Source organism: Carassius auratus, unplaced genomic scaffold (assembly GCF_003368295.1).
Source record: "Carassius auratus strain Wakin unplaced genomic scaffold, ASM336829v1 scaf_tig00009676, whole genome shotgun sequence".
In the NCBI taxonomy this organism is placed as follows: domain Eukaryota; kingdom Metazoa; phylum Chordata; class Actinopteri; order Cypriniformes; family Cyprinidae; genus Carassius; species Carassius auratus.
In genome coordinates this window covers 31,040-58,124 of record NW_020524059.1, presented here as the reverse complement: position 1 = coordinate 58,124, position 27,085 = coordinate 31,040, and the positions used below count along the sequence as shown (strand labels likewise).

At 36.4% G+C, this 27,085-nt stretch overlaps 1 protein-coding gene and 1 long non-coding RNA gene across 2 annotated transcripts; one reads left to right on the top strand and one right to left on the bottom strand.

Annotated features, from left to right (window-relative positions):
* Window positions 1-384: 384 nt before the first annotated feature.
* Window positions 385-27,085, top strand: LOC113072620 (fibroblast growth factor 13). Its single transcript, XM_026245607.1, has 4 exons — window positions 385-478; window positions 4,451-4,554; window positions 22,134-22,332; window positions 25,802-27,085. Exons 1-4 carry the CDS (start codon window positions 472-474, stop codon window positions 25,936-25,938), a joined length of 447 nt encoding a protein of 148 aa, XP_026101392.1. The 5' UTR covers window positions 385-471; the 3' UTR covers window positions 25,939-27,085.
* On the bottom strand, window positions 392-16,009 carry LOC113072621 (uncharacterized). Its single transcript, XR_003280320.1, has 3 exons — window positions 14,858-16,009; window positions 10,267-10,316; window positions 392-1,986 (listed from the first exon to the last, which is right to left on the bottom strand). It is a non-coding gene; the product is annotated as an uncharacterized LOC113072621 (long non-coding RNA).

Sequence of the window (27,085 nt, the reverse complement as noted above, 5' to 3'; positions counted from 1 at the left end):
GATGCTCATTGCGCTTCTTCTTGTGAGCAGAGCATGTTAATTTTATATATCATGTTGTTGTTTTGCTTAAATCTGATAAATATGACATTAGTGACTTTTTTTTTGGTGTTGCCAGAATATCTCATCCAAATGGTAATTTTTTTTGCACTGAAGTCATGCCATGATGTTATAAATAAATTAGTAAATATATCTTTTTAATCTTGTAGACTTGAAGATTGCAGTCAAAAATTCAGTCAAAAAAACATGCAAACATCTATAAATTGTTTATTTATTTGTGAGAATGCCAGTCAGAAAGAGGAGGTTGATATAATAGAATCAATTGATTTTATTAGATGAAATTGGGCGGATCAAGGGGCTTGAGAAGCAGACATTTAAAGATAAAAACCTTATTGAAAATCAGCCTTTCCATCTCTCAAGTCTGACGTGATGTGCTCTTGGAGGAACAAGACAAAAGCTCATTCTGGGCAGTAAATGTCAGGTATGGCTGCTGTATTGGATCATGTCTCTTTGTGCAGAGTTTTACAGCTTAATTCAATTCCTAATCAATGTGTCTTGGCAGAAGGCCTTTCTCTCCATCAACATTAACATATTCTAACCTGCCTTCCGTCTGTAGAGTGGGCTGATGTGTTTTTCAGTCAGTCACAGTTTTATTTGAGTCAGTCTGATTTTTCTCCAGATATAATATACTGAAATATTAACATCTGAATGAAATGCTGAAATGCTTCTTTAAACAACAATAAAAATTTTACCCAGTTTTACTGTACAGAGGTTTATTTAGGCATCCAGACAAACCACCAGAATTAAAACATCAAAGTTCCTTTAGTAATAAGATTTAAAGGGAATTAAAATTCCGCCATCATTTACTCATCCTCTTGTCATTCCAAAACCATAAGACTGTTTTCATCGTTTAGACACAAATAAAGGTATTTTTAAATTAAAATTAACAGCCATACTTGCTCTGCAGAAAAAAAAAAAAAAACACATCCAGCAAGCATTTTTGAGCTTCCGTTTACCATATCTGATGAGTTCTATGTTTGCACGCTGGTATTTATGTATGTATAAAAGTCTAGATTAATTCTGTTGATCATTTAAATCTATTGTGTCTCTTTGGAAGATTTAATTCAACTTCTCAATGTACTGTATATGGATTACGTTGCTTTCTAAACTTTATGAAGCATCACATTTTTTTATCAATTAGAAATAAATAAATAGATTACATAAAATTGTTATATTTTACATAAAATGTAAATTTGATGGTGTGTGTTAAATTTTAACTTGAAATTTGGTCATATAACTTTAGAAGAAAAAGAGTTATGTGAACTACTTGTGTGATATTTTTAAAGCTAGTCCCCATTATTTATAACTGAATAAAATTGCATAGAATTTCACAGAAGAGGCAAAATACATGTTTTTATGAAGTCAATGATTACAGAATTTACATTTTTGGCTGAACTAATCTTTTATACATTATGTTATGCTGAGTGAAGTTCTCACACGTATTTTCCATGATTGGGACTGTAGGAGAGACGTTTTGCTGAATTTTGATGGTTATTATATTGGCCTTTTTGTAGAGATGATTATCGTGTCCTCTTGATCTTCCCAGAACTCTGTGCTCAGGTGCTTTATTAGGTGTTAGTACTCAATTGAGTCCCATCTCCACAACCACCAGTGGCCAAACTCTGGTAATCTCTCTGAAATAAGGTCTACTCATTACCGGCCATGTGTATGCCACACACAAAAAAAGATGAAGATATAAAAAAAAACATATCTTTCTGTCATACAAATATAATCAATAGCTTATTGAAGCTTGTGCATATGGCATCTAAATACTCTTCATGCAGTATGAGTCAGTGGCCATAGACTACAGAGAAGGAAGAAGGCTGATCTCTACAGGTGGACTTGACTGATGTCAGAGTGGAGAGGAAGGGCCTTGATGTGGGATTAGAGGGGATAGAGAGCATTCCGGACATGGCCATCCATTGAGCTCTGCAGGAAATAAGAAATATTAATCAAGAGATCTCATGTTTATGATGAAAGGGTGCAGAAACATAGATTGAGCTAAAGGAATGGTTCACCCAAATTTGCTCAGCCAAGTTTTTTCAAATGACATCTGAGTGTGTAAATACTGACACATTTTCATTTTAAAAGGATAGTTCACCCAAAAAATTTAAATTCTGTCATCAGTTATTCACCATTTCATTTCAAACCCCTAAGACTCCATATAAAACCCAAACATGCATGTTTGAGATTTGCATTTACCATATTTGATGTGCTCAATGTAAGTATGAGCATTCACAATTAGGGTTGCAAAGGGGTGTAAAATATCCGGACACTTTCCAAAAATCCCTGGAAGATTACAAAAAATCCTGGAAAGTTTCCAAAATTTCTAGAATGTTTCCAAAATTTACTAGAACCTTTTTGCAACCCTATTCAAAATATGAAGTGATCATACCTCTTCAGAAGACTCAATTCATATGGTTTTCTTTTACAATCTCTTTATGAACTTTTATGAAGTGTCAATATTTTGGTAGGGTGGACTTTCAGTGGGTCTCTTTAAAAATATCTTCATTTTTGTTTTGAAGATGAATAAAAATCATATGGGTTTGATGATGAGTGATGAATGTTTTGATGAACTAACACTTAAAAAATAAATGAATTACACAAAATGTAAATGTTTAGTTAATGAGTCTCTTAAATTTGTAAAAATTGTGGTTTGTATGTCACAAAGATGTAATTAAACTATAGAAGATAAAAAAGCATGAGTAAAAGGATGTGTGAATAAATGATGACAGAATTCTCATAATTGTACACCTAACCTTTTAAGAAATGAAGCAGGGATATAATGTTAGATGATGTGAGTGTATATTCCTGAAGCACAAAATATTGTACTTGTATTTTGCATGATTGCCATATGAAGGCGGTATACATTTTCTAATCTAAGATCAGTCTGCATTGTTCTCTGACAACACATACGCATACAAAAATTGTTTCCTCCTTGTTTTTTTAATCAAGCTGGGTTACATAAGCAGTGAAATGGCTCACACAAATTTTTTTCATTTAAAAAGCTTGTGCTTTTTTCTTCCCAAGCTTATGTTCCTCAGATATTCCCAGTGTCAGGGGTGACTGGCTGGCTGCTTCACTCTTCCCACTGGCAGAAAGAGGCTGTGTGGATGGAAAAGATTGTCAGCTTTATGGCTTACATGGTGACAGGGAGGACAAAGGTGTGAGGAGAGTTGGCACAGCCAGTGGTCCCCGAAAGACAGAGCTCCGCACAGCTCACTAACTCTGCTCAACAGAGAGAGAATGTGTGAAAGAGTCAGAGGGAAGAGTGTGAAACAGAGAGAGAAAGAGAGCGTGTGTGAAAGGAAAAAGAGGAACTATGTTAAAGAGGCAGCAGTTCACAGAGAATGTAACACACAAGTATCGGAGGGAGGTGAAAAGCTGCCGCATATACTAGATAAGAATAAATCAGGTTAAAATGAACTGAATTGAACTCTAATACACTAGGAAATAAATCAGGATTTTAAAATGCAGTCAAATGTGTAGAAACTATTTCCATAAAAATGTCTTTACAATGTTATTTTAGTATTATTTATATGCTACTATGATATTTATTATTTTGAATTAAATTTTTATTTTTACATTTTTAGTTGTCATTTTAATTTTAGTTTAAGTTTTAGTAATGTTATATGCTGTTGTCATTATTATTGGTTGGATATATATATATATATATAGATTTTTATTTCAGATTTAGCTATTTTAGTACTACAACTTTTTTTATTTCAGTTAGCTGCCAAGCAATATTTCTACATTTTTGCTCAGGTTTACAAGTAAAAAAAAAAAAAGACATTTCCACAGAAAAATGCTTTATTACTATTATTATTATTATTTTTTTTATCATAATCTTAAAGCCAAAAAAAAGCTATTTCTGCCTCTGAAACAACCTTTCTACTGACATAATCAAGGCCATCTGATTGAGGAAATATAATACCCAACTTGGTGCTAAAGCGTTTTCTAGGGTGTTTGTACTTGAGTGTTAGTGATCTTTGGTGGAGTCTGACGCTGTGATGATGAAGTGAATGTGAGCTCGGCTGACATGATGCTGATGAGAAACTTAAGCGTGCACATCTGCATTCTCAAACTCTTTTGCATTCTCAAACTTTTGTGTTATGCCTGTCTCTGGGTGACACTTTATTTGTTTCTGGAAGCAATGCAAAAAATTGCCTTGTATGTGAAAACATCAAATGAACTCAAACCATGTAGTTGTGTGTCTTGGGAATGTAAAATGCTCCAGGTTTGCTTGATTTTCACTCTGCCCAATATAATTTTTTTATTTTCCCATTATAAATTTCTATACAACACACATGATAGTTATATCTTAATCAATTAGCTGTACTTAGGCATAAATATTTACAAATAGAATTGTGACTTTTCTTTGTTTCCTGTACAGCTATGTTCAACCTCATCCCAGTTGGCTTGCGAGTGGTTGCCATCCAGGGAGTTCAGACCAAACTCTATCTGGCCATGAACAGCGAGGGCTACCTGTATACTTCGGTAAGTACCTGCAACACCCTTTGCAGATGTTTGTTTATGTGTATTATGTGTACTATAACTCACTCCTTCAGCTGTCTTAAATCAAAGGGGAAGGTCACGCCAAGCATCTGCTCCCAGACCAACACCTGGGCTGTAGTCATTACCACTAGAGCACACACCACTCATCCCCTGCCAAATCATGACATCAGACACCCCCGGTAAACAGATCTCCATGTGACCAAAGATCAAATGGTCACATAGCCTTTTAGAAATGTTCTTGCTCCCAAACCCCTTACTGGACTGAAGAAACGGTCACTCCCAAGAGTAGGGCACAGTGCTTCACAGATTTCTCCATATAAACAGATGAAGCCTCTACTGTGCGCTAGACTCAAAGCCTCTCTCCATATGGCATGATGTCAGAAAATGAGTTAAGTTACAGCTGTGACAGATATCTCAAGATGTTTTCATAACCTCAGCTCCACACTCGTAGTTTAGATTATGCGCAGCCCCGCACACTAAGTGGCATGATTACAGGGTGGATGGCTTAGAGATGTTTGTTAACTGGCTATGGTTGGGCAGCACTTTGCCCCCCCCCCCCCCCTCTCATAGTCCTGACCTTCTTCCTGCCAGTACCAGACGAAATGGCGGTACTTTGGCATCCGTCTTGGTTACTATGGCAATACAGGCAAGGCAGTATGTGGGTTGTGCAAGTGTACACCAGTTCCAATCATTTTGTTCAGCTCCATCGATAGATGAGACTCTCTGCTTTCATAAGCACATGTGAAATCATCCCTAATTAGTAAAATACATGTGGAGGACTGTTTGTAATTACTCTTAATGTTTAAATGTACATGGAAAACACTACGAATCATCAGTGTGCTCAGTTGTCAAGATGATTTGGTTGTTGACTGTTGCAGTAATAGTGATTAATCACCATTATTGGAAAAGTTGTTGTTATTTTAGTCTCTTGCTGAGAGGTTTTTCTCTCTGAAATAGAGGACGGGTGAGTTTTCCCACGGCATGAATTGAGTAACATGCCTTTCATTGCAAAGATGACTAATATCAAAACACTGATACATTTAGAAACTTGTGAAAATATGCTGAACAGGCAGTCTGCATCCTACATTGATTGGACTGCATGAAGACATGAATAATGCAGTAACCTACCTGCCAAACTTTGTGCTGCAAGACAAATGTCAGAATTTGACTATGTGGTTGGGATTACAGGAGCTCCTGTTGTCTGACAGGAGAGTGGGCGCAAATTAATAGAGTCTCAACAACAACAACACGGCACACACTCTCTCACTCAAGCTCAATCTTGACGCTGACAGAAAGCATCCATATTATAAATAACAGTGAAATAACTGGACACTAAGCTATGTAGAAGGATCATTGAGGAAACTTAACAAAATATGAAGCAGACGTTGCCTGAGAAAGCTGAGTGTCAGGATAGTGGATCAACTAATTGACTTCTAATGACCAACTAGTCAAAGCAATTTGTAGTTTATTCGTGTAAGCTCAATTTTCAGCACCATTACTCCAGACGTCAGTGTCACATGATCATTGAGATATCATTCTAATATGCTTTTTAAGAAACATTTCTAAATGTAAATAATATCTGTAAATGCAAATAATAATAATAATAAAAAGGCATGTGAACCTCTCTAATATAGACATGTAGAGTGTTGGAAGATTTATTATTTGTACAGTATATAGGGGTGTAACGATATTCCTACCACAATACATTACCTACAATAAGTATTGTGGTACCGATGTCCGCCCCTGCCCCCCCACAGCCCTGGCCCACTTGAGGTTGACCCCACTTACACAACGGCTCATTTCAAATCAGATGATGCATGTAAAACATGGTTTGTTGAAAATAACAACACATTAAACAGAGCTATTGGCCTCAGACATTGACATTAACAACAATGATCGAAAAATGTGGACAAACAACACGGAATGCCGTATGCACGCTAATATACCAGTCATTTATGCCTTCATCATCATCTTAAAGGTGAGACATAAACAGCACACACTATCTATGTTTAAACTAAAACAAAGAATAAGTGCTTGAGAACTTGCACACGCTTTTTGAAGTGCGTGCATGCGTGTGTGCGTGCGTACGTGTGTGTGTGCATGCGTGCGTGCGTGTGTGTGTGTGCATGCACTCATGCGTAGCAAGAGAAAATATTGGTTTATTTTTCAAGACTTGTTTGAACTCACAAACTAAAACAAAAAATGTCAACATGCCCGTCTTTGTGAGTTTCCTTGCAAACATAATTGGTCATGTTTAAGTGAACATAAACAGTCAAGAAAGACTACATATGCGTATCATAATCAGTGTACTGGATCTGTGACTTATGTCTTAAAGGAACAGCAGTCTAGTCCTGCTGCCTGTTCAATTTAAACAACAAAACACAAGGAAATCACACAATTGCTCTTGATTGAATAGCTTTTGTAACAGCAAGGGTTGGTCTTATATGGGTCCTATTATGCTCTTTTACAAAGTCTTGATTTTGTTTTGGGGTGTAATAGAACATGCTCTCATGCTTGGTGGTTCGAAAAACACATTATTTGTCATATAATATACATTATTACAATACCTTTCTCCCCAGACTGGTACAAACTGCCAAAAAAACGAAATGTGTTTTGTGATTGGTTTGCGGTCTATATTTCAATACTTTCCCTTGCTGTGATATCATTGAGTAATTATGCTGTAGGCTTATATAAATTGCGGCCATCAGGGAGCCGCTATTATGCCTGGCATTGAAACTGTTTTTGAGTGCACGGTCGCTCTTTAGTTTCACTTTCGACGAGATTCACAATTGCACGTAGTCTGTTTATACTATGGAGCAGCTGTACTTACAGCACATTTTACAAGATACATTGTTTTGTCAGTAGTGCTCAGAATCTACAAATATTTGCCACCGTCTTCAGTCATGACTCCTACTTTTTTATGTGGTAAGTGAAATTGTATGTACTGTAGTGAAAAGGCATAATAGGACCGCTTTAAATTTATACAGTGAAAAATGCACTGTTATTTTACATTTATTTTTACATTTCCTGTGCCTGAAAATTACTGCTAAACACCTAAAAAACAGTGTTTATTTGATTTATCTTTGCTCTGTTACATTCATTTGTGTTGTTGCATTTAGTTTGATTATTTGTTATTATTTTCTTTATTTTTTTTTGACCATAGTCCTTTTTTCCATGAACATAGCACATACCGAGCAACCTGAACCGTTACATCTCTACTTGTATAATATTTTTTAGTTATGTCACATTAAAAATAATCAAAATTTTCCTTTTTTTTTTTTTTTTTTTTTTGTCTGTTAGAAATTTTATGGTTCCGGTTATACCTAATGGCTCTGGTTCCAATTCCAGTTCCATTAAAATAATTAAACAACTATTAAAAAAAATAGTGGTAAGGAAAAATGCACAATACTCAACTACTCGATGCTCAATAATGTTTATTACATACTGTCCACTTAATTTAAAGGTTGGCAATGTCAAAATTCAACATATATTACAGTATACAAATTTTCAGGTTCTGATTCTGGTTCCATTTAAATTTCCATTTTTTTTTTTTTTTTACTATTTTACGTTCATTGAATGTAGCGTTGCTGAAAGGTAGTAAGTAATGTTGAGTAATGCTAGTCCATCAATCAGCATGTGCTTCAACATGTTTTTTACACTATCAATAACATTTTGCTTTTCAAGCAGGAATAAGCTGGTTGGCCAAATAGTCCCTCGAGGGCTAAGACACTTGTTCATTTTCCTAAGTTAATGAACTATATACTTATATAACCATGTATATACACTCTCCATAAAGCCCCTATTTCACAAATAATAATGCAGTCAGAAGATAGTGTGATGCAATGAGTGGTTTCCACATTTTTAAACATTTAAAATGCATTAAAATAAATATTTTCTATAACTTTGTTTATCACTCTTGAAATGACCTGTACACTAAATAATCTATCCCTCATACTTAAATAACAATAGCAGTCTGTTTATTTAGTGGTCCAAGTTGAAGTCAGTATGTATATTAATGACACGGACATACATTTGTGGAATGTGCGTCATTCGAAACGTCATGTGCTCAGTAATTAAAGAGGCAGGGCATCGTTTCTGTTACTGGATCAAGGCTGCTCATAGTGCTTGGTCGCGTGTCACTCCAGAACCGTTTTCGGAACCGAAACTTATAAATTGCTCATGATTCAGGTTATTTTATATGAACCGGTTTTCGGTTCCCAACCCTACCGACTGCATCTCTTTAGATGTTTTTAAATGTGTGTTATGTAAACACCCCCTTAAGAAACACATTAGGTGAATCTTAAAGCGGGGGGTGAAATGCTCGTTTTCACTTAATATCCTGTTAATCTTGAGTACCCTATAGAGTAGTACTGCATCCTTCATAACTCCAAAAAGTCTTTAGTTTTATTATATTCATAAGAGAAAGATAGTCTGTACCAATTTTTCCCGGAAAAACATGACCGGCTGGAGGCGTGACGTGTGGGCGGAGCTAAAGAATTACGAGCGCGAGTAGGCTTTTGCTTTGAGAGCGTCTGGAAGCTGTGACACAGATCCAGAGGCTGAAATTTGACAAGAGCAGCATCAGTAAACGACGTCTCTATGTGGTATGTACTAAAACTGTATATATTTGCTTAGCGGTTTTGGAAAATGACTAAGTTCCACTTTATGTCGCAGTTTTACTCACCGCATGCGGTTCCAACACACGATCGTGACCCTTTTTCGTTAGGACTGCATTATCCTTAAGAAATAAACGATGTGCAAACCCGGCGCAAACTGGGCCTTGTTTGTAAAACAAGCATCTTCGAAATGCTTCGAAAAACAAACAAAAACACTTGCACAACTCCGTTGATGCTCTGTAAAAATAAACTCCATCCACTGGTCCCTTAATGCTGTTTTTTTTTTTGGTAATCTGTGCAGGGTTGTCTTGCCCTGGCAACCAAAAACACACTTCTGTGACATTTTGCGACGCTCTCGCTCTGATCAGTGAATGTCTGTTGTGCTCTCAGTGCTCTGCTATACGGGAGCGCGCGCTCTTCCGGCAGACGTGCCCTTAGGACCCATATAAGGAAATTCCGCTCCATCTAACGTCACACAGAGCCGTACTGAAAAAAAACTTTCCGAAACTTGTGACAAACCGGAAAGAGTATTTTTGGAACAAAAATACTCCTTCAAACGTACAAATTAATTTTTTAAACTTTGTCCATGTTTAGCATGGGAATCCAACTCTTTAACAGTGTAAAAAACTCAGTATGCATGAAATAGCATTCCACCCCCCCTTTAAACCACCTAATTATGCAAAGTTGTCTTGAAAGCGATACATTGACTAGTCATTCAAGCAACTAACTAGTTCATTTTGAAAATCTGTATTTTTGACATACCTAGTCCAGGAGCAATGTTTTTGAAGCAGCTCGCTCAACCATGCTGCAAACCTGTCGCCATCTATTCTGTCCTGTGTAATTCTGTTTTCAGGACACTTTGGGCTGAACTCTCTCACAGCAGGCGGGAGAAAGACAAACAAGGCAGCAGACAAGAGACTTTCACATGAAGTCTGACAAAAGCATGTAATCTGAGCATAACGTTAGGTGTTACACAGCCATAACATCCAGCAGGAGTCTTTGGGGATGATAGGGAAGCAGCAGGATCTAAACACACACAGCTCCTGCACATCCCGACCACAAGCCCACTATAACTCACGGCAGATCTCTGTTCCCCTTCAGTGACTTTAATGATGTGTGCCTCAGCGTCTGTAATGAAAACATGTGCCAGAGTGCTCATTAAATTAAAGCTCTGTTCTTAACAACAGTAATGTTGTGTCACCATGTGGCATCCTGGTCGACAACAGAAGGACGGAGGCTATATTTAATGTTTCTTTGAGTGACAGCACAGCAAGGTTCTGTAGGTGTAATAATATTTTATTCAGACTGTAACCGTTAGTCTGGAGAGTGTTAAAACACATAGGTCTTTGAACATTCATCTCCGTTTGCTCCCTGTATTCATTTCCATTTTAAAAGCTTTTCCTGCAGTTGCTTTCCATTGCAATTGTCCAATATCAGATATAAAATTCTGAAATGTTCATGAATATAGACATGAGAGGCGATTTTGGGGTGAATGAAAGCAGAATGTGCTGATGTTATTGAGTATACTATAGCTCTGTGAAGTAATCCAATGCTTACACAATGGTGGAGAGCTTTCAGCTTGTATAAGTGGATGGTGATTATGGGTGAAGGATACTGAGTGTGTGGCATTGCAGTATTCTAAACCGTATTATAAAGTCTTTTAATGATTTAGTATGCTGTAGTTCTGAAGTCTCTCTGTGTTCTTGTAATGATTGTGTGTGTGTTTCTGAGGTTTCTGATCCCCTCACATTGGCTCTTTGTGTCTTCTGATATGGTCCTGCTATGGAACCACACAGCCAGCCAATCACACACCAGTGATGTTGGGATGTCCCCAATCAGTGGAGAGTAGGTTGTAAGTGACATATGAGAGTTTTGAATCAGCTCTTGTGCTGCTGTGAGAGTTTTCACCTGTTTCTGTTTGTAGTTTTTTATAAAGAGTTTTATTTCTGCTGCCCTTTTTTCAGAATTTTGCATTGCTATATTTACCATTCAAATGTTTGGGGTCAGTAAGATTTGTTTTTAAGAAATTAATACCATGGATGCATTAAACTGATCAAAAGTGACACCAAATAAATTTAAGACATTGCAGAAATCTTCCAAACTTTTGAAAAATATTCCAGTGTATTTCAGTATTATTTTTAGATATAAGGGGAAATTTTATATAATATATTTTAAGATTTAGTTTGTTCTGTAATTTGATTCACCTATTTTCAGTCAAGCGGATAAAAAAATGTAATTCAAGAAGTAAACAAAAAAATTAAGAAACATATTTTCCAATATCATTTCACAAATAAAATGCAATACATTTTCAGGACACTATTATCTCCTGAAGCTTGCCAAATTAGATTTCCATGACTATTTTTGATTGATAATGCAAATTAATAAACCGGTGTCAGTTGAAATGTACTGAATGTTGTGCAGCTATTGTGGTATATTACAAGCCAAATCAATCATATAACATGTCATAAGGCTAACGTAGACTTATTATAGCACATCTGAATCATTGCTCTTTTGTTGATTTTAATCCATTGTCCTCATTTGTAAGTCACTTTTGATAAAAATGTATGCTAAATGACTAAATGTAAATAAAGCAGTATCCTACAATTCAGAATTTTTACTATAACACATTCAATAACAGCAAAGAAATAAGTCAGAATGAATCACCAGTGCAATTCACTTTAAAGAAAAGTAGCACAATGTTTAGGCGCATTGCTATTTTAAGTAGCTGAAAACAGACTGCACCATAGACCAACTCAAACCTGGACTAAAGTCTGGCGCAATGTTTTTTTCTTTGTTATTTAAAGGCCGCACACGCTGCTTATTAAACACAGGGATGCACAGCAGCACACAAACATACCAAATCTAAAAAAATTAAAGACTGCAATGCATAAGATTTTTTTGTAGGCTAATGTCATAATGGATAGTCATCGCATGTATCAGAATTAGGCTATCTATTTGCTCGCACACGAACAGCTCCGTTTCATCTCGGAGACACGTTCTGTCTTTGCGCTTGCCAAATTCTGCCGTGTAAATAACAAATCCGTCATGGCATGAGCGCAACTGGCTCTTAAAGGGAATGGAAGATGAGACTCTGATTGGTTTATTGCATGTTGTTAAAATAGCAAAAGTGGATTTGGACACGCCCTGAGTGCACCTGCACCATGCGCTTTACACTTTGTGTTTAGATCGTTAAAATAGGGCCCTGTGTGTTTGTGATCAGAAGAATATAAAGAAAGAGAATGCATGCATAAGTGAGTCTGTATGGTTGAGTTCAAATGTATTCATCCATCAGCGTGACAGTGAGTGGGAGAGAGGAAATCAATTAAACGTGTTCTGTTCTCTGCACACTTTCTCTTTACATATAATAAACCGAACCACATGATTCAATGCTAAGTTGTGTTTAATGGTTATACCTGCCGTTTGATCAGTAAACACATCAAATATTACCATGCAAATATAAATGGTTTAAATACTACATTGTGTAGATGAACATTTGATCAGATGACAGTCGGTGCACACTGGCGAAGTGTTGGCTCTCCTGTGAGCTGCTCTGTAGGCGCATTTGAAGTCGAAAATCAGTTTAGTGTTTAGCAGGCAGAGACAGCTACATCAGTATTAGATGCCCACCAACTACATAGAGAGCACAGACACCATAGCCTTCTGTAGTGGCCATAAGCGACTCTCTGCAAGGAAACAGTTCAGACCTTATAGAACACTTTCTACAAAAACAGTACATGTCCCATGGCTCTTTTTTTAAAGCAGTTAATGCACAAAAAAAATTCTTTTATCTTGAGAACTATTAAATATGTTTGATCAAACTGTTTTATGACTATTATTGTTTATGTATGCATTTAGCAGACACTTTTATCCAAGCCGACTTTCAGTGCATTCAGGCTAACATTTTTTACCTAACATGTGTTCCCTGGGAATCGAACCCACAACCTTGCACTGCTAACGCAATGCTCTACCACTTGAGCCTCAGGAATGTTTAGACATTATCAAATTATAAATACCATAGAAAAGAGAGAACAAAATGCCTCATAGTTGCAACATTAACGAGAGGCAACACAGGCGGGCAAGTGGGAAAAAGAAAAGATTTATTTAACAAAAAATAACCGAACAATCAGTAGTCAGTATATGGACATCAGTAGTGAAGAATGCATGAGAGAGGACTGGAAGCCGAAGGTCTGCGTGAATATTAACACAAATAATAACAGAAAACCAAAAGGACCTGCTCATTCAAGTGCCGTCACATCGTTGCGCTCCGCAAATCCACTGCGCTGGAGTTCTTATAAGCACTAACTGGGACCTAACAATACACACACACTAAAGAATTAAAAAGGAGTCGTTTTTTTGTGTGTGTGTGTGTGTGCTAGTCTGACTGCCCTGTCTCATCTGTCCACCTCATGTGTCCATGGATCCATCTTTACCATTGATTCCATTTGTAGGCTTCTTAGGCTATATAGAATATCTTTTGGGAATGGCTTTTTTAGTTATTGTTTTGGAAAACTCCCATTCAGTTTGATGCTACTCTGGTATATAACACCCACAGTCCGATCAAATGGTGATTAAAGGGATAGTTCACCCAAAAATTCAAATTCTGTCATTAATTACTCACTCTCATTAATTACTCACATAAATCAGAGAAGAAGCAGCAGCTCTCGTTAACATGCTTTGGAGGTTAAAGCGGAAGAACAAAAAGCATTCTTGTCATTCAGGAAAATTAAAGTTGTACCACTCGAGCATAGGTGCTTGACATACCAGCAGATAGCATTATCTCATAAAGCTTGCCAAATTAGATCTCCATGACCACTTTTGACTGATAATGCAAATTAACAATTTAATCATGGTTTGGTTTTGAATTAGAAAATTTGGTCTGATTCATGAAAAGGAATTGAACTCTATTGTCCAGCCATGTCTCTGTGCCCAAATTATAAATAAACCAGCGTCAAATGAAATGTACTGAATGCTGTGCTCGGTACACTGACATCCCCCAGTTCTTCAGTTACAGAAACAGAGCTATAAATTTAACATGAAACACACTGACATCTTCAACAGGCAGCCTAATAAAATAATGACTTTAACCTTAATATTCTTGCTTAACAATTAGCTAAAATAAAACAAATAATTATATTGCTCCACATTGTCAAAACGGACACAAGACACAAATTACAAACACGGACACAACCTTGACACAGTAAATGATATAAAACATTGACAGCTTCTAAGAAAAATCTTATGTATACTAAGCTTTAAATTAGGATTGGCTAGAAATGCATACTTTTTTTTAAAATTCAGCTCTACATAAATAATAAATAATAATAACATTTTGACATTCTTACTTAACGATTAGTTAAAATCCAACGAATAATTCACATTTATCTCGATCTTCAGTTAAAAAAACAAAGCTTAACCACAAGAAATTAATATAAAGCATATTGACAGCTTCTATAAAAAGTATTATGCTCACAAAATAAGCTATAACTTGTTTTAAATGAATGGTTAATTAATTAATTTGGTATCCTGTTTCACTTTGAAATATGTTATATTAGAGACAAAAATAGGTTCTGAACAGCAGTTCACATTGACTTGACAAAAAGCTGAAAAAGGAAAACCATTCCTGTGGTATTCTACTCTTTAAAGTTAGTGCCATCAGCAGTGCAACTCACTCGTTTGAGACATCTTGAGCTTCAATGATAATTCAATTATTCAGATGGGTGGTTGAGGCAGAGGGAAGGATGAGGTGCAGGTGGAGAGACCTGGTTACCAGGCATCCGAACTGCACCGAGCAGGAAGGAACAGCCTCTGACTGGAATAGATTCTGTCAGCTTCCCCATTTACTACTTTCCATAAATGGGATTGGAGTTGGAAGAGGGAAAGTGGGTAAAGTAATGAGACCGATCCAGAGGGGGAATGGGGGGAGGTATACTGCACAGAAGCTGAAAAACAAAGAATCTTAGAGAAAAATGGATGGGATGGTGGGAGGGCGAAAAAATAAATAAGATTAGTGGTTGAAAAAGATATTGAAAGACAGAAAGGAAGATCTGATGGAGGATGGGTTAAGAGAAAAACGCAATAAGGGAAAATAGGAGGGAAAAGAAAATATTGGGTGGAGGGCGGAGTGAATGGCAGAAGATAGGGCACTTAGACACATATGAAGACCAAGTAGAAACTCTATCTCTTTCTAGCACACGCACAAACATCTTCTGCATTTCCATCAGGGAGGGGGAAGCCCTTTGGGAGAAGACAGGGCGGGGCAATGCAGGATTTCCCTTGTCAGAGGAAAAGATATTAGATACGAATCAGTGAGCTGGCAACAGCATGACTGCAGCTCCTGATATAATTACACTTGGATATAGAATCAGCTCGAACACAAAACACTACAACACCTCAGTATCTGCTCTCTTTTACTCGGCTGTTAGGATGGTAAATTAGTCATGTGGTTAGGGATCGTACCGAGGAACAGCCGGAGCCTAAGTTAAGTCACCTGTTAAATTTAACACTCAACATCTAATGCAAATAAAAAATTGTCTTTGAAAAGGGAATATCTGATACTTAAGTTAATGTTTTTTTTTCCCCCAATTTATTATGAAGTACAACATAACGCATGGTTTCAACAGAATTTAAATGTAAAAATGAATTTATTACAAAATCATCGAGAACCAAAGTTCTAATTTAGCCCCAAAAACTGAATATTTCAGCCAAAATCTTTTACATATTGCTAGTCTAGCATCATTGTCTGTAATGGTGAAGTGCATCCACATTTACCTGTTGTAGTCATAACGTGTTATCAGAGAACAGAAAAATTATGCATTTTTTATTTTAATAAATGTTTTGCTTTTTTCTATTTCTTTATTTATCTCCTGTTTTGATCAAATAGTACATTTTCAGTGCATCACTAAATGAAAGTGTCTTTTTTTTTTTTTTTTTTTTTTTTTGTGGTGACAAATAGATGGAATATTCATTCTATTAGGCTACCGAAGTAATAATAAATAAGCAGGGGGATACTGTAGAGCTAAATGAGAGATTAATGTCTCTCGCACCATCATAGTGCACATTATCTCACTTATCTCACTCATTCTCAGCACTGCTGCAAGTATTTGTGTGGTAATTTGATAAAACTGCCTCCTGCCTCTCCTCTCCACAAGACATCAGCGGGTGCCCAAAATTATCTGCTGTGTTTCTAAGTATATAGCTGTTCTCCAGCGTTTTTAAATGATGCCACTGCTTGCTGCAATTTTCATCAGTGTTGGTGATAAAATGGCATGGACAATTAGGAAAATGTGTTTGCTGTTTCTGCACATTGCACCTCTCATCTAACACTCCATCTGGAAGCTGTGTTACACTACGTAGTGATGCCTCTGAGATTTAACAGTTCCTCTCCTTCTCTGCATTGCACAAAGGTACAAATACATTTGTATTGCTCATGATATTGTCTAAGCCAGGGATGTGAATCTTTCTTATGGCCATTTAGAGGAAGGGTACTGTAGCACATTGTTACACCCACATCTCATATATTTGGAGCAAGTATACCACAATTACTGGCACAATAGAGGATTTGTCTCAGAAATCGAACTGCACCTTGGTTATTAAATCAATACTGTTATGTGCTTGTGGTAATGCATTGTGCCTCTTTATCGATGCTGAATGGCCCAAGTTTTAAGGTTCTGACAAACCATTGGACATAATTGATTTATCTTAAAAAGCAGAGGGGAAGGATTGTGTTGAATTTCAGCATTAATGGATGAATATGATTTATGACTCAAGTCAGATGTGTCAGTCAATTGTTCCAGGACCAGCCCTTTAAAGCAGCAGTCACCAATTAGTGAACCACAGTCCAGATGCGAGACTATGATTGATTTCACCCAGAACACAAATCATTTTTCATACATTACCATAGTTATAATCAGTGTTTTTCTTTCTCCACATGGAGAAAGAATGAATCTGAACTGACATAAAAAGGTGCAGTAAGAAATACAGTTAACACATGCAATTAAACAGTTAAAATAGTGTGTGTGTGTGTGTGTGTGTGTGTATATATATATATATATATATATATATATATATATATATATATATATATATATATATATATATATATATAATATTATTCATATATTTATTTTTATAAATATAACTTTATTTGTATTTTTTACTTTGGCACAGACTTTGGCCTTTTTCTTTATTTTTATTTTTTGGGGAGCAATTTTGAAATGTGCTATGCAAATACACGTATGGATCTGTAAGGTTATTTTTTTTTTATTAAATTAATACCTTTTTCAAAGATGCATTAAATTGATCAAAAGTAACAGTAAAGACATTTATAATTTTACACAAGATTTCAATTGAACACTCTCAAACACTCATGGGAAAAAAATTATAAAAAAACAGAAATACACAACTATTTTTAACGTTGATGATAGTATATCTTTCTAGAGCAGCAAACCAGCATATAAAAATGATTTCTGAATGATAGCGTGACACTAAAGACTGGAGTAATGATGCTGAAAATTCTGCTTTGCATCACAGGAATAAATGGCATTCAAAAAATATTAAAACTTATTTTTTTTATTATAGTAAAATTTCACAATATGATTGTTTTAAATGCTTTTTGATCAATTAAATGCAGCCATAGTTTTTAATTCTGTTCTGGACAAATCTGTAGACTTTTTTTTTTTGTCTATGAAAATGTAATTTTGAATTTGAAAGGTAACTTGACCATTAAAAAATAATTTTGTCAAAGTGCACATTGCTTATTAAATTTCATAGACATATCACACATTGACTCCTGAAAGATTGTTTATTGTAGGACTTTTATTTTTTTCAGACCCTTGCTGGGAGGCATTTAGAAGTGTTATGTTTTTGTATTTATGGATTCAGTGGTTAGCATGTACCATTTACAATCATCCCTGTTTCCTGCCCTTATATTCTCAACACTTAAGTGTTTTGTTTTTGTGTACAGTATGTTATTATGATAATTATGATAAATTATTCCTGATAAGATAGGGTGCAATTCAGACATTATTGAGAGCAACTCTACATAATGTTTTTGTGCTTCATTTGGTTGTAATTATTATGGCCTTCAGCTCAGACATTAACAGAATTATTAACAGAAGAGCTGTAAATGAGGCACAAAACATAGCAGTAATTTATTGACACTGAAAATTTCTAACGATTCCCAACCCTACTGAAGAAGTACAGGATGTCTGAGGAGTGTTTCTTCTGACTGAGATGAAATGCTGCCTTTCTTTAAGTTCTCACCCTGAGTGAACCCAACAGAGTGACTTTGCCACAGCGCTGATGGCTGACCAGAGATACATCTAACGTCTCAGTGATGTTTATCTCAGGTGAAGTATCGATCCCAGATCCGTCCCTTTGTGTCCACTCGTAGAATCTCACACATAATCACAGATCAAACTTTCTCATCATGCTGACCGCTGACCCTCAGAGTGCAAATCCTTTCAACGTCCAAACTTCCCAACCACTTTCTCTAACTGAGGATGTTTACGGGACGTATCTCAGCACTGAGCTGACAGCCTGTCCCAGAGGAGGTGCGATGTCACGGCTGGTCTGTGACATCAGGAGTGTTCCTGTCAGTGTGTGTGGGAGCTCAGTGTCTGTGTGAGTCACCCGGACCAGAAGGACGACTCCAGTCTGTTCGCTGAGCATTGGAGCTCTCCTGATGGCACAGGGCCGGCTGGGAAACATAGCATCCTGTGATGAGAGTGAGAGTTGAGGACCTTTATAGATACATGATTAAGGGACAATCTTAGCATTGCTGCTACAATAGCTGTATATCTCTGTTTATTACAAATTCATTTTAGGCAGTCTGTGGCCACCATCTTCGTAACACTGAGCAGCGATTCGCAATGTACAATATTGTTCAAAAGTTTGGGGTCAGTAGATTTATTTTTTCTTTTTGAAAGAAATGCATACTTTTGTTCAGCAAGGATTTATTTAAATGATCGAAGGTTACTCTAAAATGTATGATTTTCTTGTTAAAAAAATATTTCAATTTTTCATATAAATGCTGTTCCTTTGAACATATTCATCAAATTCTGAAAAAATATCACTTTTTCCACAAAAATATTAAGCAGCACAACTTCTACAGTATGTACACAAAATAGGCCTTTTGTGTACATAGAAAAAGTCTCATGAACTCAACTCATGAAAAATGGAAGCAAAAACAAAAGTGTTGCGTTTATAATTTTGTAGATGGAAGAGATTTTAACGTCTTGTGTCTGGTTAGCTTACACTTGATTGTCGATAGATATTGAACACAATATTCATGTGCAAACACACTTATGTAATTCATGCAAGAAGCGAGATGAAATCCAGTAACACATAGCTCTCAGAGCTGAAACACTGGACACCTTCCTCTAGTGATATTTGCAGAGCGACACAAAGATTATTTACAGTTTCTTTCTTCCCTTGGCTCTGATGAAAAACATAATTTGATTTACAGCTCTCTCTGTAATATTTCCACATCATTTGCCACACTCAAACAGTAAAGATTACAGCCACAAGACCCTGAGGCTCTGTAATCCATTTTAACAGAGCCGTTCAGTTACTGCAATAGCAGCCCAAAGGCTCGTGGAGATTAATCTAACCTCTTCTAATGACTTTCGCTTTGAATTTACTTCGCTTCTGCATTTAAGGAGATGGAAATGATACAAGTACATGGATTTGAAAAATCAAGCATAATAAATCCAATATTTGTAAAATATTATCACTATGAGTCTAAAATATATATTTTTACAAGGACTGTACAAGTACTTCTTCATAGTGATACAGGAAATGCATTACGTTTTAGCCAGGTGATCAGCAAGTTAATTTTTGCATTGGTTCACCAGCATTAACCAACCTGGACTAGCTGACATATAAACAGGAAGTGAGGATCCATGAGCAGTGGGTGTGAAATTGTGGCCATTGATTTATTTCGAATGCTTTATTGGACAGGTAAATGATTAAGACACCTCTTGAAAAGCAATTAGTTAGCTAGATAACGTGCAGAATAATGTAATTTGCTGTTGCTCCATGCACTTCCTCTGATCTTTTCACCCTCTTACAGCGTTCGCAATATCCTAAACGAAGCACATAGTCAATACAAGATCCAGCGTAGGGGGAGGCGAGCGGTTATAATGACTCAATGAAGTGTACGCGGTGTACTCGCACATATTCAATACGACCGGATCCATAGAACGAGCTGAAGAGCAACCAATCCCAAACTCCATTAGCATGTTTATGCAACCCTACAACATAGATTGCTGTTGCAAGTGCTGATGAGAGAGAGCGTACAACAGACCAAGCAGGGAACAGTGAGGATTATTAGTGGGGAAAACATCAGATAAAAGGGAAAGTAGTGATGTTAGGAGAATGGAAGAGGGACAAAAATACTATTTGTTACACTGGGACCAAAATACTTTTAATTAACAGTTATTTTTTCAATAATTTAAAGTGCAATTGCAAAATAATTTCCACAGTGTTGTTTTAATATCGAGATACTACTGTAGTTTTTATTAATATTTTTAATATACACTGCCTTTCAAAAATTCCAGCCTTGTAATGTTTTTTTTTTTTTTTTAAATAAGACATGTATGCTCATCAAGGCTGCATTAATTTGCTCATAAATACCGAAGGAAAAAAAACAGTAATCTTGCAAAATGTTATTACATTAAAAAAATATAATTTAATTTCTGTGATGCAAAGCTCCTACCAGCTATTATTCCAGTATAAAGTGTCACATGATCCTTATGAAATCATTCTAATATGCTGATTTATTATTAGAATTATCAGTGTCTGCAACAGTTGAGCTGCCATATATCTTTTGGAAACTTCAATACTTTTTTCAGGATTCTTTGATGAAAAAAATGTTAAGAAGAACAGCATTTATTCAAAATATAAATCTTTTCTAACATTATACATCTTTGCTATCACTTGTTAACAATTTAACACATCCTTGCTGAATAAAAGTTTTAATAATAATAAAAAAATAAAATAATATACATTTACTGACCCCAAACTTTTGTAGTGTACAGTACAGTATATTGTTAGAAAATATTCTATTTTTAAATAAATGCTCTTCTTTTTAACATTTTATTCATTAAACAATCCTGAAAAAAGTATCATATGTTCCAAAAAAAAAAAAAAAAAATGTAAGCACCACTACAGTTTCCAGCACTGAAGATAAATGTGCATATTAGAATGATTTCTGAAGGATCATGTGATACTGGAAATTGGAGTAATGATGCTGAAAATTCAGCATTGCATCACAGAAATAAATTAGATTTGAATGTATTTTAAAATAGAGAAATGTTATTTTACATCATAATAATATTTCACAATATTAAATGTTTTCCTGTATTTTTGATCAAATAAATGCAGCCTTGATGAGCATAAGAAACTCCTGTAAAAAACATTGTTTGGATAGTGACCGGTAGTGTATATTTTCTGTTTTATTTTAAATGTAATGTTTTAGTAATGTTTTTATGTCTGAACAGTTTTTATGTCTGTATAGTTTTTATTAATTCATCTAATTTTAGTTTGATGTATTTTAGTACAATAAGTTAAAGTAAATTCTACCTAAAATAAAAATGTTATTGTATATTTGATTTCAGTTCATATTTACAAAAATGTTAGTTTTTTTAAACCCTGGTTTTCAAACAGATTTTTCCCCCTTGTCTGCCATTGGTTAGTCAGACAGATAGTCCCACCCCAAACTCATGCCATTGGTTGATGTTACTTTGCAGGGATATCCGCCTATAAAATGGCTTAGCTATAATTGTCACTGCATACAAAGCTGAGAAATACAATTATTTTACAATTGTGTTTGTCTGTGTATTTGTTTATCATCATATTATTTCTTAATATCAATTGTGTCACGTAAGGATTTTAAATTTCTAATCTCATCTTGCATCTTTTTGTCTTCCCTCCTTTGCCTTTCAGGAACACTTCACACCAGAGTGCAAGTTTAAGGAATCAGTGTTTGAGAACTATTACGTGACATACTCCTCCATGATCTATAGACAGCAGCAGTCGGGCAGGGGCTGGTACCTAGGCCTGAACAAGGAAGGAGAGATCATGAAGGGCAACCATGTGAAAAAGAATAAGCCCGCTGCACACTTCCTTCCCAAGCCTTTGAAAGGTAAGTCATTACCTCAACACACTATGTAGTCAGTCTTATTGCAGTTAAAGGATTAGTTTACTTGCAGAATACAAATTTCTTGATAATTTACTCACCCCCATGGCATTCAAGATGTTTATCTCTTTCTTTCTTCAGTCACAAAGAAATTTAGGTTTTTGAGGAAAACATTCCAAGAATTTTCTCCATATAATGGACTTCAATGGTGGCCAGTTAGTTGAAGGTCCAAACTGCATTTTCATTGCACCTTCAAAGGGCTCTACACAATCCCAGCTGAGGAATAGGGGTCTTATCTAGCAAAACGATCTGTCATTTAAAAAAATAAGTACTTTTTAACCACAAATGCACATCGTGCACAAGCTCCACAATGCAAGTTACTCCATAAAATGATTTTTGAACATCACTATTCAGCTCAACAATATTTAATCAACTAAAAAATAGAGCAGTCTCTGTAAAATTATTCTTAAAAAGCCTCTCGTAACCACGAATGACTGGAAAAGTAATTTGTTATTATGTGGGAACCCTGATGATTCATCTACTGGGCGGGAAATAAAACACAAAACATATTTTTATTGTGTATTGTATCTCTTTTTCATTGTCAAAATGAAAATCCATTATATGTGTCACTGAATGCTCTAAACTACAGGCTCCAAACCTGTGAGCACACTATCTGCCCTTTTACTGTCCCTCCACCTGTGTTTAGTGTGGCATGCTGTTCTCTCCACACACCTGAGGCAAACACTGGTCTTAGGCTCTTTGCTGAGGTGATGAGCTGTGGATAGTGGCGTCCGTAAGGAGCGCTGCAGACTCCAGCACAATCAGACAGTTTAAAGCGTCGTCTGTGGCAGAAGGCTCTGGAATGATAAAGCAGCTTTTGACAGCAAACAGCGCTGTACCCCTTCCATCCAGGCCAAGGCAGCCATCTCAGAGCAGAACACAACAGAGCTTTGTGCAAGTGCGAAAGTTCCTGGTAGCTTTCATCTGATGGCTGCATACGTTTTTGTCAGTAAACACAGAGGGAGTGCGTTCAAAGCACAAGTCCTAACCCTCCAGAATTTTTTAGTTGTTATTTTTGTTGCTTTGGAAAAAGGATGAATGAAAGCTTACATTTTAAAACATTAAGAGGCTCTACATATAAATAGCAAGTTTATTTCTGAGCATCCAAGATGTGCCAATTTCAAGGTAAACATTTAATTGAATTGCTTTTAGATTGCCTTTTAATGCCTTGTTCGTCATTTAGTGGATGCATAATTGGGATTTTTCTCTTAATGAAGAAGAGACGGTTCTCCGAACTATGAGCTGTTTTGTTTTTTTATGTAAAGCAGTAATTTATCAGATGACTCACGCTGCACAAATGAGTTTTTGAACATAATGTCTGATAATGTCACAATTCAGCTATTAACAAGAAATCAATAATGAACAAGGTCAATGAACAAGGTCTTTTATTTGATTATAATTACAAATAGAGGCTTAACAGCTGAGAAACATTTGTTCTTAGTGAAAACGTCTAAGCCCTTGAAAATGCATTTCCTTATTCTGAAGAGGCTTGTAGTGTGGTGAGAGGATAATGGTGATGTAAGAGACAGCAGGAGTAATGCATTAGCTTGGAAGGACAGTCTGATACTACTGGCTCCACACTGAATTCACTGCGGAGATGCTTTACTAGAGCTGATTTCAGAGGCCATTGCACGGCCATTGAGTTAGATGTATACCGTAAAGAGTGAAATAACAATAGATAATACACCTATTCAAGATCTGAATTTTCTTCCTGGCAACTTGCAACTTTATTGCAAAGTGTTACCATAATCTTTCATGTAGTACAGCAATGATTGTCTCAGTTATGAGTTTAGTTGTTGTCGAGGAGAGTTATGTAATTTGAAAAGAGAGCGGGAATTGGAATTTTGCTTGCCGCCTTATAAATATTCTCCAGCAGTATTCTTCCAAAGGACCAATTAAGAATCTGTCTCCTCGCTGTGAACATGGCTTCGGCTGCCAGCTCTCAGTGCACACAGCACTATAGTCTCTGTTCAGTGCACGCGCACACACACATACACACGCACGCACACACACACAAAGTCAGCCTGCATGATCATTACCATTGCCAAAGAACAGGATACCATACATCTGACGTATCTGCATCCATAATCCCTAAGCTTGAGGCCTCATTTATGTTCAATTACTATAATAAGATTTTTTTTTTTACATTTAAAAGTGTATAACACTTCCATTATGCATTGCCATATTGACTCGGTCACACTTTGAAGCACATTGTTCCAGATGGTTTGACTTTAATGACTAGCTGGTGTATATGACAAACCCATAGAGAAGGCTCTACAGAGTGCTCTTATAATGACCTGGCCACCAGTCTCTGAAACTCCTGCATCCTTCTGGTGAGAAGCTTGACACTCGTTTGCACAACCAATATGTCAACTATCGATTTGTAGAGCTTTCTTGTGCTAGTGCTAGTTTTCTAGTGCTGTATCGATTGCATGTTGCAGGCAGAAGAAGCTTTGTGTGAGGTTAAAGGAAGTCTTTGTGATGCTCCCTGCACTGCACATCCAACGTTAAGACAATCGGACAGATGAAGTTTAGCATATTGGTTGCCTTGTAGATTTCTGGAGTGATGATGTGAAAGTACTGTGTGAAGTGCTTGGGTCTGATTTTTGTGTCAGATAACAGGAGTCGCGTTTATTAAAAAGCAGGACATAGATATTAGCTCTCTAAAACAAATGTTTCTGTTGAAAGGTTAAGACACGGAGTGAACAGGTGCCTCTCAGAAGCTTTTCTGCTTGACTCACATTCTCCAGTAATCACTTTTCACAGCCTGCTATGCCCTGCTGTAACTCAGTGGGACTGTCTAACATTTTAACAATTTTCAGCAGCCATTATTCCTGTTTTTACAGTTAAATGATCCTTCAGTCTGTTACTGTCACTTTTGAACAATTTAATGCAGTATTGCTTAATAAAAGTATTGATTTCTTTAAAAAAAAATCTTAACAGTAAAATCTTAAAACAGTAGTGTATAATTTAGTCATACTGTAAACGGAGTATCTCACATTTCTTAATAGCTACTGTATAGAGTGCTGATTTCAGATTTTGCTGTTGGATAGATGAGTTTTGTTCCTTAACATTTATTGATTTATATCATCAATTTTAATATATATATATATATATATATATATATATATATATATATATATATATATATATATTAAAATTGCAAATGGGTAAATATAAACACAATACAAGAACATATGTTGTTGTTGTTGTTGTTGTTTTTCCGTGATACGTGATACATTCTGTTTACTAAAACTGACTGAAAATGTTCAGCCTGTTCATATTTAATCAGGGGCATTCATGAAGCAAACAATCACATTTGCATTCCATTAGCATTTTCTCTGTGCCCATCTAGCATAAAATGTTGGGATGTTTTTACTAACCACACGTTCTTTATTTGTTTGCTGTTTTTCAGTGGCCATGTACAGGGAACCCTCTCTGCACGACCTGACCGAGTTCTCACGTTCTGGCAGCGGCACACCCACTAAGAGCCGGAGTGCTTCCGCTGTGCTGAACGGGGGCAAAGCTGTGAGTCAGAACGAGTCAACGTAGCCCGGTTTTCCTGGCCCGCTACCTTTCGCCTTCACCAAAACCTCTGAATGCTTGCGACTTCACACAGACTTCTCTCCAAAAGCTCTCAGCGGTTCAGGACAACATGAAACTTAACATAACCACTCGCAAACTACAGTAACATTTGATTTGGACTTCTTTATAATTAGCTCGTTTTTTTATGTTTAACTTTTTTTTCTAATCACCATTATAATAGCCTTTTCCATGTGAAACACAGAAATTGTAGCCTTTCTTACGATGGGACGTTGCGTTTAAGTCCCTCTCAGCAGTTGAACTTCAATCATCAAGGTTCATTTCCTAGCATTGCAGGTCCTGATCAAGTAATGCATTGTTAAGAGTTCAGGGCAGTCAGTGAGGGTTTTAGCTGCACGGGTGCGGTGGAAGGAAGGCACCCCTGTCCTCCATGCTTCCTAAATGTGTGAAGCGATAGAGAAACGCCCATCCCGTTGCGTGGGGGGCTTCTGCGTTCTTGTGCACTCGCTTAGAGGGCTTGTCTCTCTAGCATGGGAATATAAAGCCTGCGTTCTGCTCACATTATGAGTGAAGCTGTGCCTCTCAGAAGCAAGAGGCCATGGCTTGCTGATTGGTTGAATTAGCCGTGAGCTTTTCTTACTTTCTCTTCCTCTTGTTTCTTCCCCAAATCAGTGTTTTTTGAGGTTTAAACAGTGACTGGAGATCTAGCGCACCAAAGACAGAACTCTGAGAGTTTCCCCTTGAGCCGTCAGACCACACCGCTAAATATATACCCAAGAAAGTAAGCGATGAACAGGTTTTTTCTGATTAGTGAGAGGTTCAGTATTTGAGGAGATGGATGTGTGGTTTATGAGGGCTGTGTGATGTCACTCCTTTTGTCTCTTATTGCGTCCTGTTGTCTGTTTTCTAAGTTCCTTTAGTCTGTGTGCTTGTGTTTATGCCCGCACATGTCAACTCTCCTTTGGTCAATGCTGGTCACCGTTGCCAGTGATTTTCGAGACATGGCGGGACTCCCACCTGGACTGCGTTTTGTATATAAGTAATTTATGGTGGTGACAATTTCCTATTTAAATGAGCAAACAAAAAATTATACTGTGGAACTTAAGTTGGTTGAATTTTTTTAGGGTATGTCTAATTTGTGAAAAAATGAAAAAAA